The 13,124-nt window shown below is 40.3% G+C and overlaps 1 protein-coding gene across 1 annotated transcript in view; it reads right to left on the bottom strand.

The window, feature by feature from the left end:
* The window catches only part of LOC110499243 (tektin-3), a 31,690-nt gene extending 18,936 nt beyond the window's left edge, over nt 1–12,754 (bottom strand). Inside the window, exons 1-5 of the mRNA XM_021576250.3 lie at nt 12,621–12,754; nt 9,206–9,824; nt 4,297–4,380; nt 4,120–4,190; nt 1,057–1,200 (exon numbers count right to left, since the gene is read on the bottom strand). Of these exons, the coding sequence (XP_021431925.2) occupies nt 1,057–1,200; nt 4,120–4,190; nt 4,297–4,380; nt 9,206–9,790 (884 nt within the window). The 5' untranslated portion in view covers nt 9,791–9,824; nt 12,621–12,754. The remainder of the gene's footprint in view (nt 1–1,056; nt 1,201–4,119; nt 4,191–4,296; nt 4,381–9,205; nt 9,825–12,620) is intronic.
* Between the last annotated feature and the right edge of the window lie 370 nt (nt 12,755–13,124).

Genomic DNA, 13,124 nt, shown 5'->3' with positions numbered 1-13,124 from the left:
GAGGTGTACCTGTGGATGTATTTCAAGGCCCACCTTCAAACTCAGTGCCTCTCTGCTTGACATCATAGGAAAATCAAAAGAAATCAGCCAAGACCTCAGAAGAAAAAATGTAGACCTCCACAAGTCTGATTCATCCTTGAAGTCGGAAGTTTACATACACCCTAGCCAAATACATTTAAACTCAGTTTTTCACAATTCCTGACATTTGATCCTAGTATAAATTCCCTGTCTTAGGTCAGTTAGGATCACCACTTTATTTAAAAAATGTGAAATGTCAAAATAATTGTAGAGAGAATGTTTTATTTCAGCTTGTATTACTTTCATCACATTCCCAGTGAGTCAGAAGTTTACATATACTCAATTAGTATTTGGTAGCATTGCCTTTAAATTGTTTAACTTGGGTCAAACATTTCGGGTAGTCTTCCACAAGCTTCCCACAATAAGTTGGGTGAATTTTGGCCCATTCCTCCTGACAGAGCTGGTGTCAGGTTTGTAGGCCTCCTTGCTCGCACACACTTTTTCACTTCTGCCCACAAATTCTCTGTAGGATTGAGGTCAGGGCTTTGTCATGGCCACTCCAATACCTTGACTTTGTTGTCCTGAAGCCATTTTGCCCCAACTTTGGAAGTATGCTTGGGGTCATTGTCCATTCGGAAGACCCATTTCCGACTAAACGTTAACGTCCTTACTGATGTCTTGAGATGTGGCTTCACAATATCCACATAATTGTCCTTCCAAATGATGCCATCTATTTTGTGAAGTGCACCAGTCCTAAAACGGGTTTTAATGACTCCAAACTAAGTGTATGTAAACTTCCGACTTCAACTGTATCTACAATTGTATTTGTTTTTTTGTGGATCAATTTACCAGACGCCTTTTGTTAAGATTTTTAATTGTTTTCATTTTTGAAAGTTTTCGCGCTTGAAGATCATTATTTTTTTTTACAATGTTCATGGCTGAGGGGGCAGTCCCTTTCACAGCATATACAGTATCTCCCATTTCAATCACAAAGCTGTATAACATCCACATCTAAAGTAGTGGGTGGGTATGACTTACGATGGGTCCAGTCTCTCGATCCCTCTGTAGTAGCTGATCCCGTCTGACGCATTCCTGAGATGGTGACACCTATTATCTATTCTCTGGGCTGTCACCTTGTCACTGAGGTCTCTCTCCAGCTCATGCTGAGCTGCTCGGTTTGACCTGATGGAAGTAACACACCCAGAGGCACAGTAACACTTTAACACTTGACGTTGCACCGACAGGTGTAATGTTTTTTTATGTTATGAGCATGTATGAGCCGTTGTAATGTGTTATTATAAGACTCATCATTGTAAATATATTTCTATACCTGGAGAGAGACCTTTTTTTAGCTTGCTTTTTCCTGAGTAGGACTATTGGTTAAAATGGCCCCTACAATGCAAATTCTCCAGTGTTAAAAAACAAACAAAACTAACACAGAGTGTTAAATCAACACTCTGTGCACCCATATAGATGCTGGAACAGTGTTACGTTAACACAATGCTTAGTGTAAAGCATTATTCAAAAATATCCCAGAGTGCCTTGGCTTCGAGTAAATTGTACAGTTACCACCCATGACTGTGGTTTGTTAGTGACATCAATGTTGCTTTATCAATTTTCAGTCGAACGTACTTCACCAAGTGAGATCCTAAGCAAATACGTTATCATTAAATAAATATATTGTTTAAATATATTATTTAACACAATATGGCCTGTTTTAGACAGGCAGCCTAATTCTGATCTTTTTTCACTAATTGTTTTTTTGACCAATCATATCAGCACTGAAAAATAGCTGATGTGAATAGATCTAATGTGATTGGACAAAATACCAATTAGTGGAAAAACTAATTGAGCTGCAGGTATAAACGCCGCCTAGCATACATATTTCATAAGGCCTTATTTTAAGGGGCTAGTTCTACCCTAATAGAGGGGCCTGAAACTAATACACACACTTTGAACCAAAAATATGCCCATCATCATCATATTTCCAAGCATGCTCTATTACAGGTTGCTTTTTAAAATTGTTTGTTTCAATATCTACAGTGCATTCAGACCTGACATTTCATCAATTTTAGAAAAAGGCTATAACGTAACAAAATGTGGACTGGATACTTTCTGCAATGTATGTTTGTGGATGTACATTGATTGATTGATTCATTAATTTATCTTATGTTTTTGGTCACAAGTCCAGGAATGGCTGAAGAATTGCAATATTTACCTGGAGCTAAACCTGCAGATAGCACTACTGGGTAATCTGAAAAGTCATAGTCAATCAATCAATAATACTTTTAGCAAAACATTTTATTTTCAATATACAATCTGTAGAAACAATGAGAATAGAAAGGTTCAGAACTTTTGTTAAACATCTCAGCTTAGTTGAAAAATATATGGCAAATAAAAATCCAATTAGGATGGTGTTAAGAGATAGATGGGAGGGGTTGAATGGAGCTGAAGTTGGGACTAATAACAACAAGATAACTAATATAAAACATACTGTGTCCGTAAAACGTATATAGGTTCAGAACTTTTTTGAAAAAGTACAGTTTGAAAGATATGGCTAATAGAAAAATAATATATGGGAGAGGTTGAGGAAGGACAAGAGTTAAAAACAAACGAAAAAAGTGTCCATTAAAATAACATCAAATTGATCAGAAATACATTGTTAATGTTGTAAATGACTATTGTAGCTGGAAATGGCAGATTTTTAATGGAATATCTACATAGGTGTACAGAGGCCCATTATCAGCAACCATCACTCCTGTGTTCCAATGGCACGTTGTGTTAGAAAACTGTTGTTTTATTAAAGAAGCAATACAACTGGCCTTCCTTAGACTAGTTGAGTGTCTGAAGCATCAGCATTTGTGGGTTCGATTACAGGCTCAAAATGACCAGAAACAAAGACCTTTCTTCTGATACGTGTCAGTATATTCTTGTTCTGAGAAATTAAGGCTATTCAATGCAAGAAATGTCCAAGAAACTGAAGATCTTGTACAACGCTGCGTACTACTCCCTTCACAGAACAGTGCAAACTGTCTCTAACCAGAATAGAAGGAGGAGTGGGAGGCCCCGATGCACAACTGAGCAAGAGGACAAGTACATTAGAGTGTCTAGTTTGAGAAACAGACGCCTCACAAGTCCTCAACTGGCAGCTTCATTAAATAGTACCTGCAAAACACTAGTCTCAACGTCAACAGTGAAGAGGCAACTCCGGGATGCTGGCCTTCTAGGCAGAGTTGCAAAGAAAAAGCCATATCTCAGACTGTTCCATAAAAAGAAGAGATTAAGATGGGCAAAAGAACACAGACACTGGACAGAGGAACTCTGCCTAGAAGGCCAGCATCCCAGAGTTGCCTCTTCACTGTTGATGTTGAGACTGGTGTTTTGCGGGTACTATTTAATGAAGCTGCCAGGTTTTTTTTGCAACCCTACCCGCAGGTCACATAATGCTGTCTTACAATGTTTTGGGTGGTTCCTACTGGAAACTAGCCAGAGTTCAGATTCTAATATGTGATTTATCTTTGTGAAGTATAAGAGTAACCAATCAATTATGCACAAACATAGATATTGAAGTAAACAATTCTCAAAATCAACCTGCTGTAGAGCATGCTGGGAAATATGATAATGATGGGCATGGTTTTGATTCAAAGTGATGCGTATGAGTTTTAGTCCCTGTATTAGGGTAGAACTAGCTCCTTAATATAAGGCCTTATGAAATACATATGGTATTGTGTTAAATACTAACAAAAATAACTTACTCACTTAGGATCTCACTTGGTGAAGTCCATAGGACTGAAAATGGATGAGTGCAACAACCATGTCACTGTCACTAACAAATATAGTCATGAGTGGTAATACAATTTACACGAAAGGCAAGGCACTCTGGGAAATATTTGAATAAGGCTGTACACCAAACAGTATGTATTTTAATACGGTTCTGGTGTCTATATGGGTCCATAGCCTTAACACAGTCAGTGTTGATTTAACACTCTCTGTGTTAATTTCTCTCTTTTTTTTTACACTGGAGGATTTGCTATGTCATTTTCAAACAGTGAAGGCCTATTATACAGTAGTCCTGTCCATACTCTAGGAGTGTAGACTCACGCTAGTTGAGCGATGGCTTTGTCTAGATGTCTCCTCATCCTCTCCTGGCATGACTTAATGGTCTCCACTTCCTGGTTACATAATGAGCAAAACAGGTATCAGTTCAGTTAATAAGGTTCTGATCATTAGGATAAATAGTCATAAGTCATGATTGTATTGACATGTCTTTGTTTGTACCCTTATGAGATCTTTCTCCACGTTGTCATGAACCAGATCAATGGACATTCGCTTCTCTCTGTGATACAGGCATTCTTGGGACACCTGTTGATGGTCACACAATATTAATTCAGTGTCCCGAATGGCACCCTATTCCCTTACATGGTGAACTACTTTTGACCAGGGCCCATCGTGCACTACTTTTGATTAGAGCCCTATGGGCTCTGGCCCAAAGTAGGCACTATATGGGAAATATATTAGTGCAGTAGTGTAAAGCACAGACAGAGTCTGGTGTGGTAGAAGGATGGTCTTCCAATCTAATGGCCAAATAACTCTACGTTATCTAATATTAAAAACAAAAAACAATGTTTTGCTGAAAATTAGGCATTGGTCTGAAGCTGAAAAATGATGGAAATTCACATGCGCACCACAATGCCCACTCCACCCATTCTCTACCCAGATTTTCCAGCACACAGCTCTGACCTACTAAAGTAGGTATGTTGTTCTGTTGTACTTCAAACAATGTGTAGGCAGGTGTCTTCGAATTCAAACCTTCTCAAACGGCCTAATTTATACTCTTACAGGAGGTGCTCCCACAATAATGGAATTTGTACCGCATACAAGGTAAGTAAATCAAATCAAAATCAAATGTTATTTGTCACATACACATGGTTAGCAGATGTTAATGCGAGTGTAGCAAAATGCTTGTGCTTCTAGTCCCGACAATGCAGTAGTAACCAAGGACTTAACCAAGTATTTGATTCTTCACACAACACAGTAAGACATTATCCCGTTCCACTATCTTTTCAATGTTTTTTTATGACATGAAAGCAAGCCTTGCTTTTATACTTACAAGACCCTCAGGCTTGATTTAGTTAGGGGTTTTGTTGTGTAGTAATGTATTTCCTTAAACTTTATTTTTTATTTTTTTACCTGTCATTGAGAAAAATAACATCCTTTTTTTGGTCATTATGTGTCCAACATAACAACAAGGGGTATTGTGTCACTCATATAGATATAATGATCTAGCCTGTCTGCATTCCTGATTTACAGACCCATAGTCTTTTTCCACATTTTGTTACGTTATAGCCTTTTTCTAAAATGGATTAAATAAATATTTTTTTCTCTTCGATATACACACAATACCCCATAATGAAAAAGTGAAAAACTGATTCGATTTTGTAGCGAATTTATGAAAATTAAAAACCCGAAAAACCTTATTTACATAAGTATTCAGACCCTTTGTTATGAGTCTCAAAATTGAGCTCAGATGCACCCTGTTTCCATTGGTTATCCTTGATGTTTCTACAACTTGATTGGAGTCCATCTGTGGTAAATTCAAGTGATTGGACATGATTTGGAAAGGCATACGCCTGTCTATATAAGGTCCCACAGTTCACAGTGCATGTCAGAGCAAAAACAAAGCCAATAGGTCGAATGATTGTCCTTAAAGCGCCGAGACAGGATTGTGTCGGGGCACAGATAAGGGTACCAAAGAATTTCTGCAGCATTGAAGGTCCCCAAGAACACAGTGGCCTCCATCGTTTGGAACCACCAAGACTCTCCCTGCCAAACTGAGCAATTGGGGCGAAAGGCCTTGGTCTGGGAGGTGACCAAGAACTCGATTGTCACTCTGACAGAGCTCCAAAGTTCTTCTCTGGAGATGGGAGAACCTTCCAGAAGGACAACCATCTCTGCAGCACTCTACCAAACAGGCCTTAATGGTAGAGTGGCCAGACGGAAGCTACACTTCAGTAAAAGGCACGACAGCCTGCTTGGAATTTGCCAAAAGGCATCTTTGAATGCCAAGCGTCACGTCTGGAGGAAACCTGGCACCATTCCTACGGTGAAAAATTGTGGTTGCAGCATCATGCTGTGGGTATGTTTTTAGCGGCAGGGACTGGGAGACTAGTCAGGCTTGAGGGAAAGAAAAACGGAGCAAAGTACAGAGAGATCCTTGATGAAAACTTGCTCCAAAGTGCTCAGGGCCTCAGATAGGGACAACGGTTCACCTCCCAACAAAACAATAACCCTAAGCACACAGCCAAGACAACACAAGACAACACAGGAGTTGAACCCAATCAAACAACTCTGGAGAGATCTGATAATTGCTGTGCAGCGACGCTCCCCATCCAACCTGACAAAGCTTGAGAGGATCTACAAAGAAGAATGGGAGAAACTCCCCAAGTACAGGTGTGCCAAGCTTGTAGCGTCATACCCAAGAAGACTTGAGGCTGTAATCGCTGCCAAAGGTGCTTCACCAAAATACTGGGTAACGGGTCTGAATACTTATGTAAATGTAATATTTTCATTTTTAATAAATTAGCAAAAAAAATCTAAAAAACAGTTTTGCTTCGTCATTATGGGGTATTGAAAAAAAACTATTCCATTAATTTTAGAATAAGGCTGTAAACCTACCAAATCATATCCAATCAATTGAATTTACCACAGGTGGACTCCAAGTTGTAGAAACATCTCAAGGATGATCAATGAAAATAGGATGCACCTGAGCTAAATTCCGAGCCTCATAGCAAAGGGTCTGAATACTTATGTAAATAATGTTGTGACTTGACTTTAACGTTAATTTGAGGACTGTTGTTTATCTAATCAACTAACTATGTTTAATTGTTACCCAATTTAAATTAATAATGTAACAATGAACTCATTAGGATTTGGGCACCTTGAGAGTGGTTCTTTTAAGAGTTACCATCTCCCGAAGTCAACTCTAAAAGGTCTTTCCCTATCACATCTATAAACAGTCAACTTCTAAATCATAACCTTGTATCATATCATTCTGAACAGTTGTAACCTTGCACCTGCAATGATTCAGTATTACACATATAGGTTTAATTATTTATTTACTAGCTAATTAAATGGTAACACAGGATAAACATACACACTTAACATGTTAAAAACAGGTCCCTAGCGGAATGACACAACATGGCGGCTTGTTACTATAACTTAAGAAGACTCTAACTTAATAAGATTCTAACGTAATACTCTAACAGTAATCATATACTTTGCACACAAACCGCCGTCCTCTTTGAGCAAGTATTCATGATTGTTTATATATGAAATGTCTGGGTTCGCCATGTTTCTCTCTCTGAACCAGGCCTCCTTGGAAAGGGGGTTGGGCCTTTTCCCGGGATGCTTGTAAGGCTATTGTTTGTCCAAAAAGGTTTCCAACAAGTCTTCTATTGTTGTTCTCTTCTGTAGTTGTCTGGTATCCAGTGACTTGTCGTGTAAACCTGAACAGGACAACAGAGTTTATGTTCCTTCTATTCGCTCATGAAGATGCTTCTTTGAGGATAGCCTAGCCAGCCGGGTCGATGGTTCCCAGTGGGGTGATGAGAGTAGCGTAATACGATGGTTTGAGCAGAGTAGTAGGATGGTCCTACTTAAATTCGCTTTCGAAGATACTTTACTTAGGACAGCTAATCAGTTGCACCAATTGATTTACACAGTTTGGTTCCATCAGACTGACACACTCTCTGACCTCACTCGGGGGCGTGACTTGTCACTTGTACAAAGTAATGTAAAACAATTATCTCTTATAGTTTCTCAAATCACGGCAAGCGGTACCGGAGTGCCATGTCTAGGACCAAAAGGCTCCTTAATAGCTTCTACTCCCAATCTATAAGACTGCTGAACAATTAATTAAATGGCCACCGGACTATTTACATTGACTGCTACTCGTTGTTTATCATCTATGCATCGTCACTTCACCTCTATCTACATGTACAATTTACCTCATCTAACCTGTACCTCCGCACACTGACTCGGTACCGGTACCCCCTGTATATAGCCTCGTTATTGTTATTTTATTGTGTTACTCTTTATTATTTTTTACTTAAGTTTATTTGGTAAATATTTTCTTAACTCTTCTTGAACTGCACTGTTGGTTAAGGGCTTGTAAGTTAGCATTTCACGGAAAGGTCTATACTTGTTGTATTCGGCACATGTGACAAAAAGTTTGATTTGATTTGATCACATCCCTCTGTTAACAAAAACACTAATCATTTTTCAAATGACATGCACAATGCATAGCATGGAAACTTTGCACATGTAGTGGGTATACTTTCCAAATTACAGTATTTCCTTTATAACATTTTTAATGACATCACAAAATAACAAATACAATTTACATTAGTGTTCTATAGATCGCCTCTGACCATTCTCAACGTTCTATGTTAGAAATATTGCTCTAGTATTCAGCTTTGAACGTGTTAGAGTTTCAACGGGAAATATAATCTTGAAACAAAGAACATTCCTTGGGTGAATATTGAATACTGCATCTTCTCCACTTGATTCGAGTAGGTGTGTCCAGACTTTTGACTGGTACTGTATATACACAAATTATGATTTGATTGGTATGACTCTCTATACAGTGAGTATACATTCTTTTCATAGGTTCCAATTACTTATTAGAGGTCCTCTCTGAAAACGATCTATTGCTACCTGATCTCCACTACCATGTGTGGGTCCTTCATGTCACCAGATCTCCAGCCAGATCAAGTTGACGCTACTATACACCCCAAAGAACTTTGGGTTAGGACAAATGACCACCGGTGCTGTTCTGTGGAAGGTTTTGCCTGGTTGCCCTGCAACCTTCACAGGACACGTGTGACCTAATTTAGAGTATTGTGAATGATGACCCCATCTGCTCTGAAGTGGTGTGAAGGACCAATAACTCTACTGTCACTTTATCCACTACCATCAGACACAGTAAGATCCTGTGTTGAGTAAGTGACATGCATGGATGATTAAATAGGTGCACTGGAGATGGAGTTTGTTATGCTTTATACTGCACAATCTGCATTTCTGTGTGAATGCATTGTGTACTGTTGGAGTTACAGGACACTCTTACAGTACATAGAGCTTAGCACGCACACGTGCAAGCGTGCATGCACGCACGCACACACACCATTACCTGCAGAGGCCCCTCCGTCTCCTGCAGGGCTCTCTCCAGCCTTCTCTTCACCTCAGTGAGGGCCATGATCTCGCTCACCATGTTGTCTATCTCATGGTTCAACTCTGACCTCCAGAAACTGATGTCGTTGAGGCGTTCCCCGATGTTCTTACTGGTGGTCTCCTGGGTCCTCCTTGTCAGCTGCTCTTTATCTTGCATCAACCTAATGGTATCCCTTCTCAGCCGCTCCGCACTGTTCCTGGACGACTCCGACTCACGGTAGTTGCTCTGGTTGGACTTGTACCAGTCGTCTGGGGTGTAGCGGGTGATCATGGCTGACCGGTTTGACGGGTAGAACATAGTCTTGGCTCGGACCAGGTCGAAGCCTAGGTTCTCCCTCTGGATGGAGGAGAGGGAGGGGATGGCGGCAGCGCTGCCTGTGCGGTAGTAGGCGTTAGTCCTCCAGGGCTGGTTGGCACTGGGGTTCATGGCCAGCACAGGCTGGTTGCTCCGGTAGGAGGACACCATGTTGGAGATGGCTGGGAAGTATTGGCTGGTTTTGGGTCGGGTGTACTCCGCCGTCAAGGTGGATCCCATTAGCTCCATTTGTCGCTCTTCTTCTCAGGGCTCTTCTTTTCTCCTGAAAACATGCAATATTGGATCTGTGTATTAGTGTATTTGCATATCACATGTCATCTGTTATCATTAAGTCTTTATAAGACTGAGAAAGATTGGTCTCTTATATTTTCTTATATTTTCACAAGACCAACACATTCTAATGTCTTCTAGGATTGAAAAGGAGTCGTGATTTAGCCATTTTGTCAATAAATTGATGATTCTGTCAAACAGTTGAGTCATTCTATCGCCGTTTGCAGTCAACAAATGTTTCACTAAACATGTCATGACGACTGATTTAATTGAGAATCTTTGAAGGCAATAAGATACAAAAATCTGAAGTGATGATGCTATACTTGCTCGGCAGTTTCCACAAGTATAGGTAGAAGCAGCCCAATATGGCAACGGGAGTATAGGCAAGTGGGTATGTCGAAAGGAGTGGGTGTATGGAAAGCGAAAGGAGCCGATAAGCCGGCGACCAGTTCACCGGTGTTGTATTGACGTGCCTGCCGACATGCTTCCTACTGGTTATCACGACAGCTAGAACAAGGGGCCAGATGTTTCACTGGATGTATAATTCTGAAGCATCCGGTTGGAATTTCCACTCCCCACCAATATGGTGAGGAGAGGAAGCCCAGTGGCCATCAGTGAGAGCGAGATGGAACTGGGCTGACATTCTGCTGATTTTCTCATCAAATAAAAGCCTGAGCCCAATACAGTTTTCTGTTGTCAAAACTATGATCTGTTACGAAAATAGTGCATTAAGTTTTGTAGACGTGAACCTTTGCGTTGTTTACAAGGAGTGCAAGGGTGAACTGAGTTATTGTGCTCACTCACTTTACAGAGAAGGTGTTCCCCAATGGAAATATGCAAAAACATCCTATCAAGCGCCAATATGATCTTGCTAGCTCATGCTTGGCTCTAACCACCTCCTTGCTTGTTCTGTCCACTATGCTTAATTTGCTCCCATTGATAACGACACAGATGAACAATCTTGGATTACTTGTAAATATCTTTGGTATCATCATTGTGTTGCTGAAGTTGCCAATTTTTCTCCTTCCCATGATTTTATTTCAAGTAGGCCTACACAAGAAATAACTAAGGTTGATAACCATCTAGATGTCATCTTGATAGATACATACAGTCTTCTACTCAATGGGGAGGGCAAGAATGGCAACAACACTGGGACACAGTGCCCTTCGCTCCCGCTTAACAGGCACTACTGACCGGCAATAGCATGGGAAGTAGCTACCTGTATTAGTCTGGTGGCCATTCTGTATTAGTCTGGATGACATTCACAGTAAGCACACACATACTGTACAACACATAAGGAAACAGTACACCCATCGTCAGTACTTTTAATAAAAAATAAACACTTGCCAGTTTAATAACCGACAATGTACCATTCTTTGTGTAAAACCAACAGTGAAATTATTTTAAACTGCAAAACCCTTACGCACCATTGTACATTATATATATACAAGGGTTGGCTGGCCTTCTCTAGTCAATCGTAGGCTCAGTCACTGGTTTACCTTTATTTACAAAGCCCTTTTGGATTTACAACCATATTATTTAGGCATTTTTATTGTTCAGAAATGTGGTTGGTACTTTCTTTGTTCGCAGGACTTAATCCTGCTAACTGTTCCAAAGGTCCGAACTTAATTTGGTAAAATGCTTTTTATTTACTCTGTGCCATTGGCTTGGAACGCCTTACAAAATACTTTTAAACTGGAAGAACTTGTCCTGATTGGTGTTTTTAAATCATTGATGAAGGATTTTGAGGCTGATTCCCTGACCTGTCAATGTTTTTCATTTGATGTTTTATGATTTTGTTATACTCTTGTGAATTCTGTTTTTTTACTAGACTACCTGTAGTTTTTCATGTTGTCTGTCTGTAATTGTTTAATGACTTGGTGCTGCCTATCTTGGTCAGGACGCTCTTGAAAAACAGATTTCGAATCTCAATGAGCCCTTCCAGATTAAATAAAGGTTAAATAAAACACAAATCGTAGCTCAGTGTACGGTAGTTGAGTGGTAAGAATTGAAATAAATAAAACACTGCTCAATCAAAACCTTCTAACATATAGCAGAGCGCTTTCCACTCACCCACTCCCTTCCACACGCCCACTACTTTCCTTTCCACTCACCCACTCCCTTCCACACGCCCACTACTTTCCTTTCCACTCACCCACTCCCTTCCACATATCCACTACTTTCCTTTCCACTCACCCACTCCCTTCCACATATCCACTACTTTCCTTTCCACTCACCCACTCCCTTCCACACGCCCACTACTTTCCTTTCCACTCACCCACTCCCTTCCACATATCCACTACTTTCCTTTCCACTCACCCACTCCCTTCCACACGCCCACTACTTTCCTTTCCACTCACCCACTCCCTTCCACATATCCACTACTTTCCTTTCCACTCACCCACTCCCTTCCACAAGCCCACTCACCCATACTCCAGTCGCCATATTGGGCCGCTGCTATTCCCATTTCAGTTTCTGAGATGCGATTTGGAAAATTCTAAAGTTAGGCTACTTTCTGATGCCAGACATTTTAAGATATTTAAAATATTTTAGAATATTTCAATATTCCACATTTGCATGAATGTCACACATTTTTGGCATCATTAACATATCATTGATATATGAAGTAATTGCAAATAATATGAGAAAATTAAATGTCCACTGGGAAAAACGTTAATTGAAAGAAATATCACATGGCCAATTGTCTGCGAAAATAGCCATTTAGTCACAGGTATGTGAGCATCTTTTATAAATAACAGTAGGCTGAATTGAAATAAAATCCACTTACACGTGAATAGGCAAAGGTTTCCCCGACACCCAGCGCTAACGGCACACAGGCTCACCTCGACCGGTCCTCACCTAAGAATGAGCTGAAGAATTTAGAAAGGTAATCCAAGATACATTATTGATGGACAAGTTCGCAGGCCACTCCTGCTGTGGGCTCAAACAAACCAATGGCATCTTGGACCGTCCGAAAAGCTGGTTGCTTCAGTTGGGAGGTGAGTTGTCCTACATTCCGGTTGCCACAGAGGTAGTTGCTATGGGTTGCTATGAGAAGCAGTGAGAAGCATTTGGGGGGTGGGGGGTTAAATACTTCAAGGTAGGCTAGGCCACTACATAGGAGTATGCAGTTACACAGAACCTTTTCCTTCTGCATACGGTTCAGAGCTATTCCTTATAGATTGAATCCATCAAAAAATGTGCTTGATGGACACACTGCGGACGTTATACTTTCAACATCAATGGGTACAGAGAGAGTCCCCACAAAACTGCATGCATTGTGTCTCTTGTA

Source organism: Oncorhynchus mykiss, chromosome 20 (genome assembly GCF_057628025.1).
Source record: "Oncorhynchus mykiss isolate SJ-2025 chromosome 20, ASM5762802v1, whole genome shotgun sequence".
Classification (NCBI taxonomy): Eukaryota; Metazoa; Chordata; class Actinopteri; order Salmoniformes; family Salmonidae; genus Oncorhynchus; species Oncorhynchus mykiss.
This window is presented reverse-complemented; position numbering and strand designations above follow the sequence as displayed.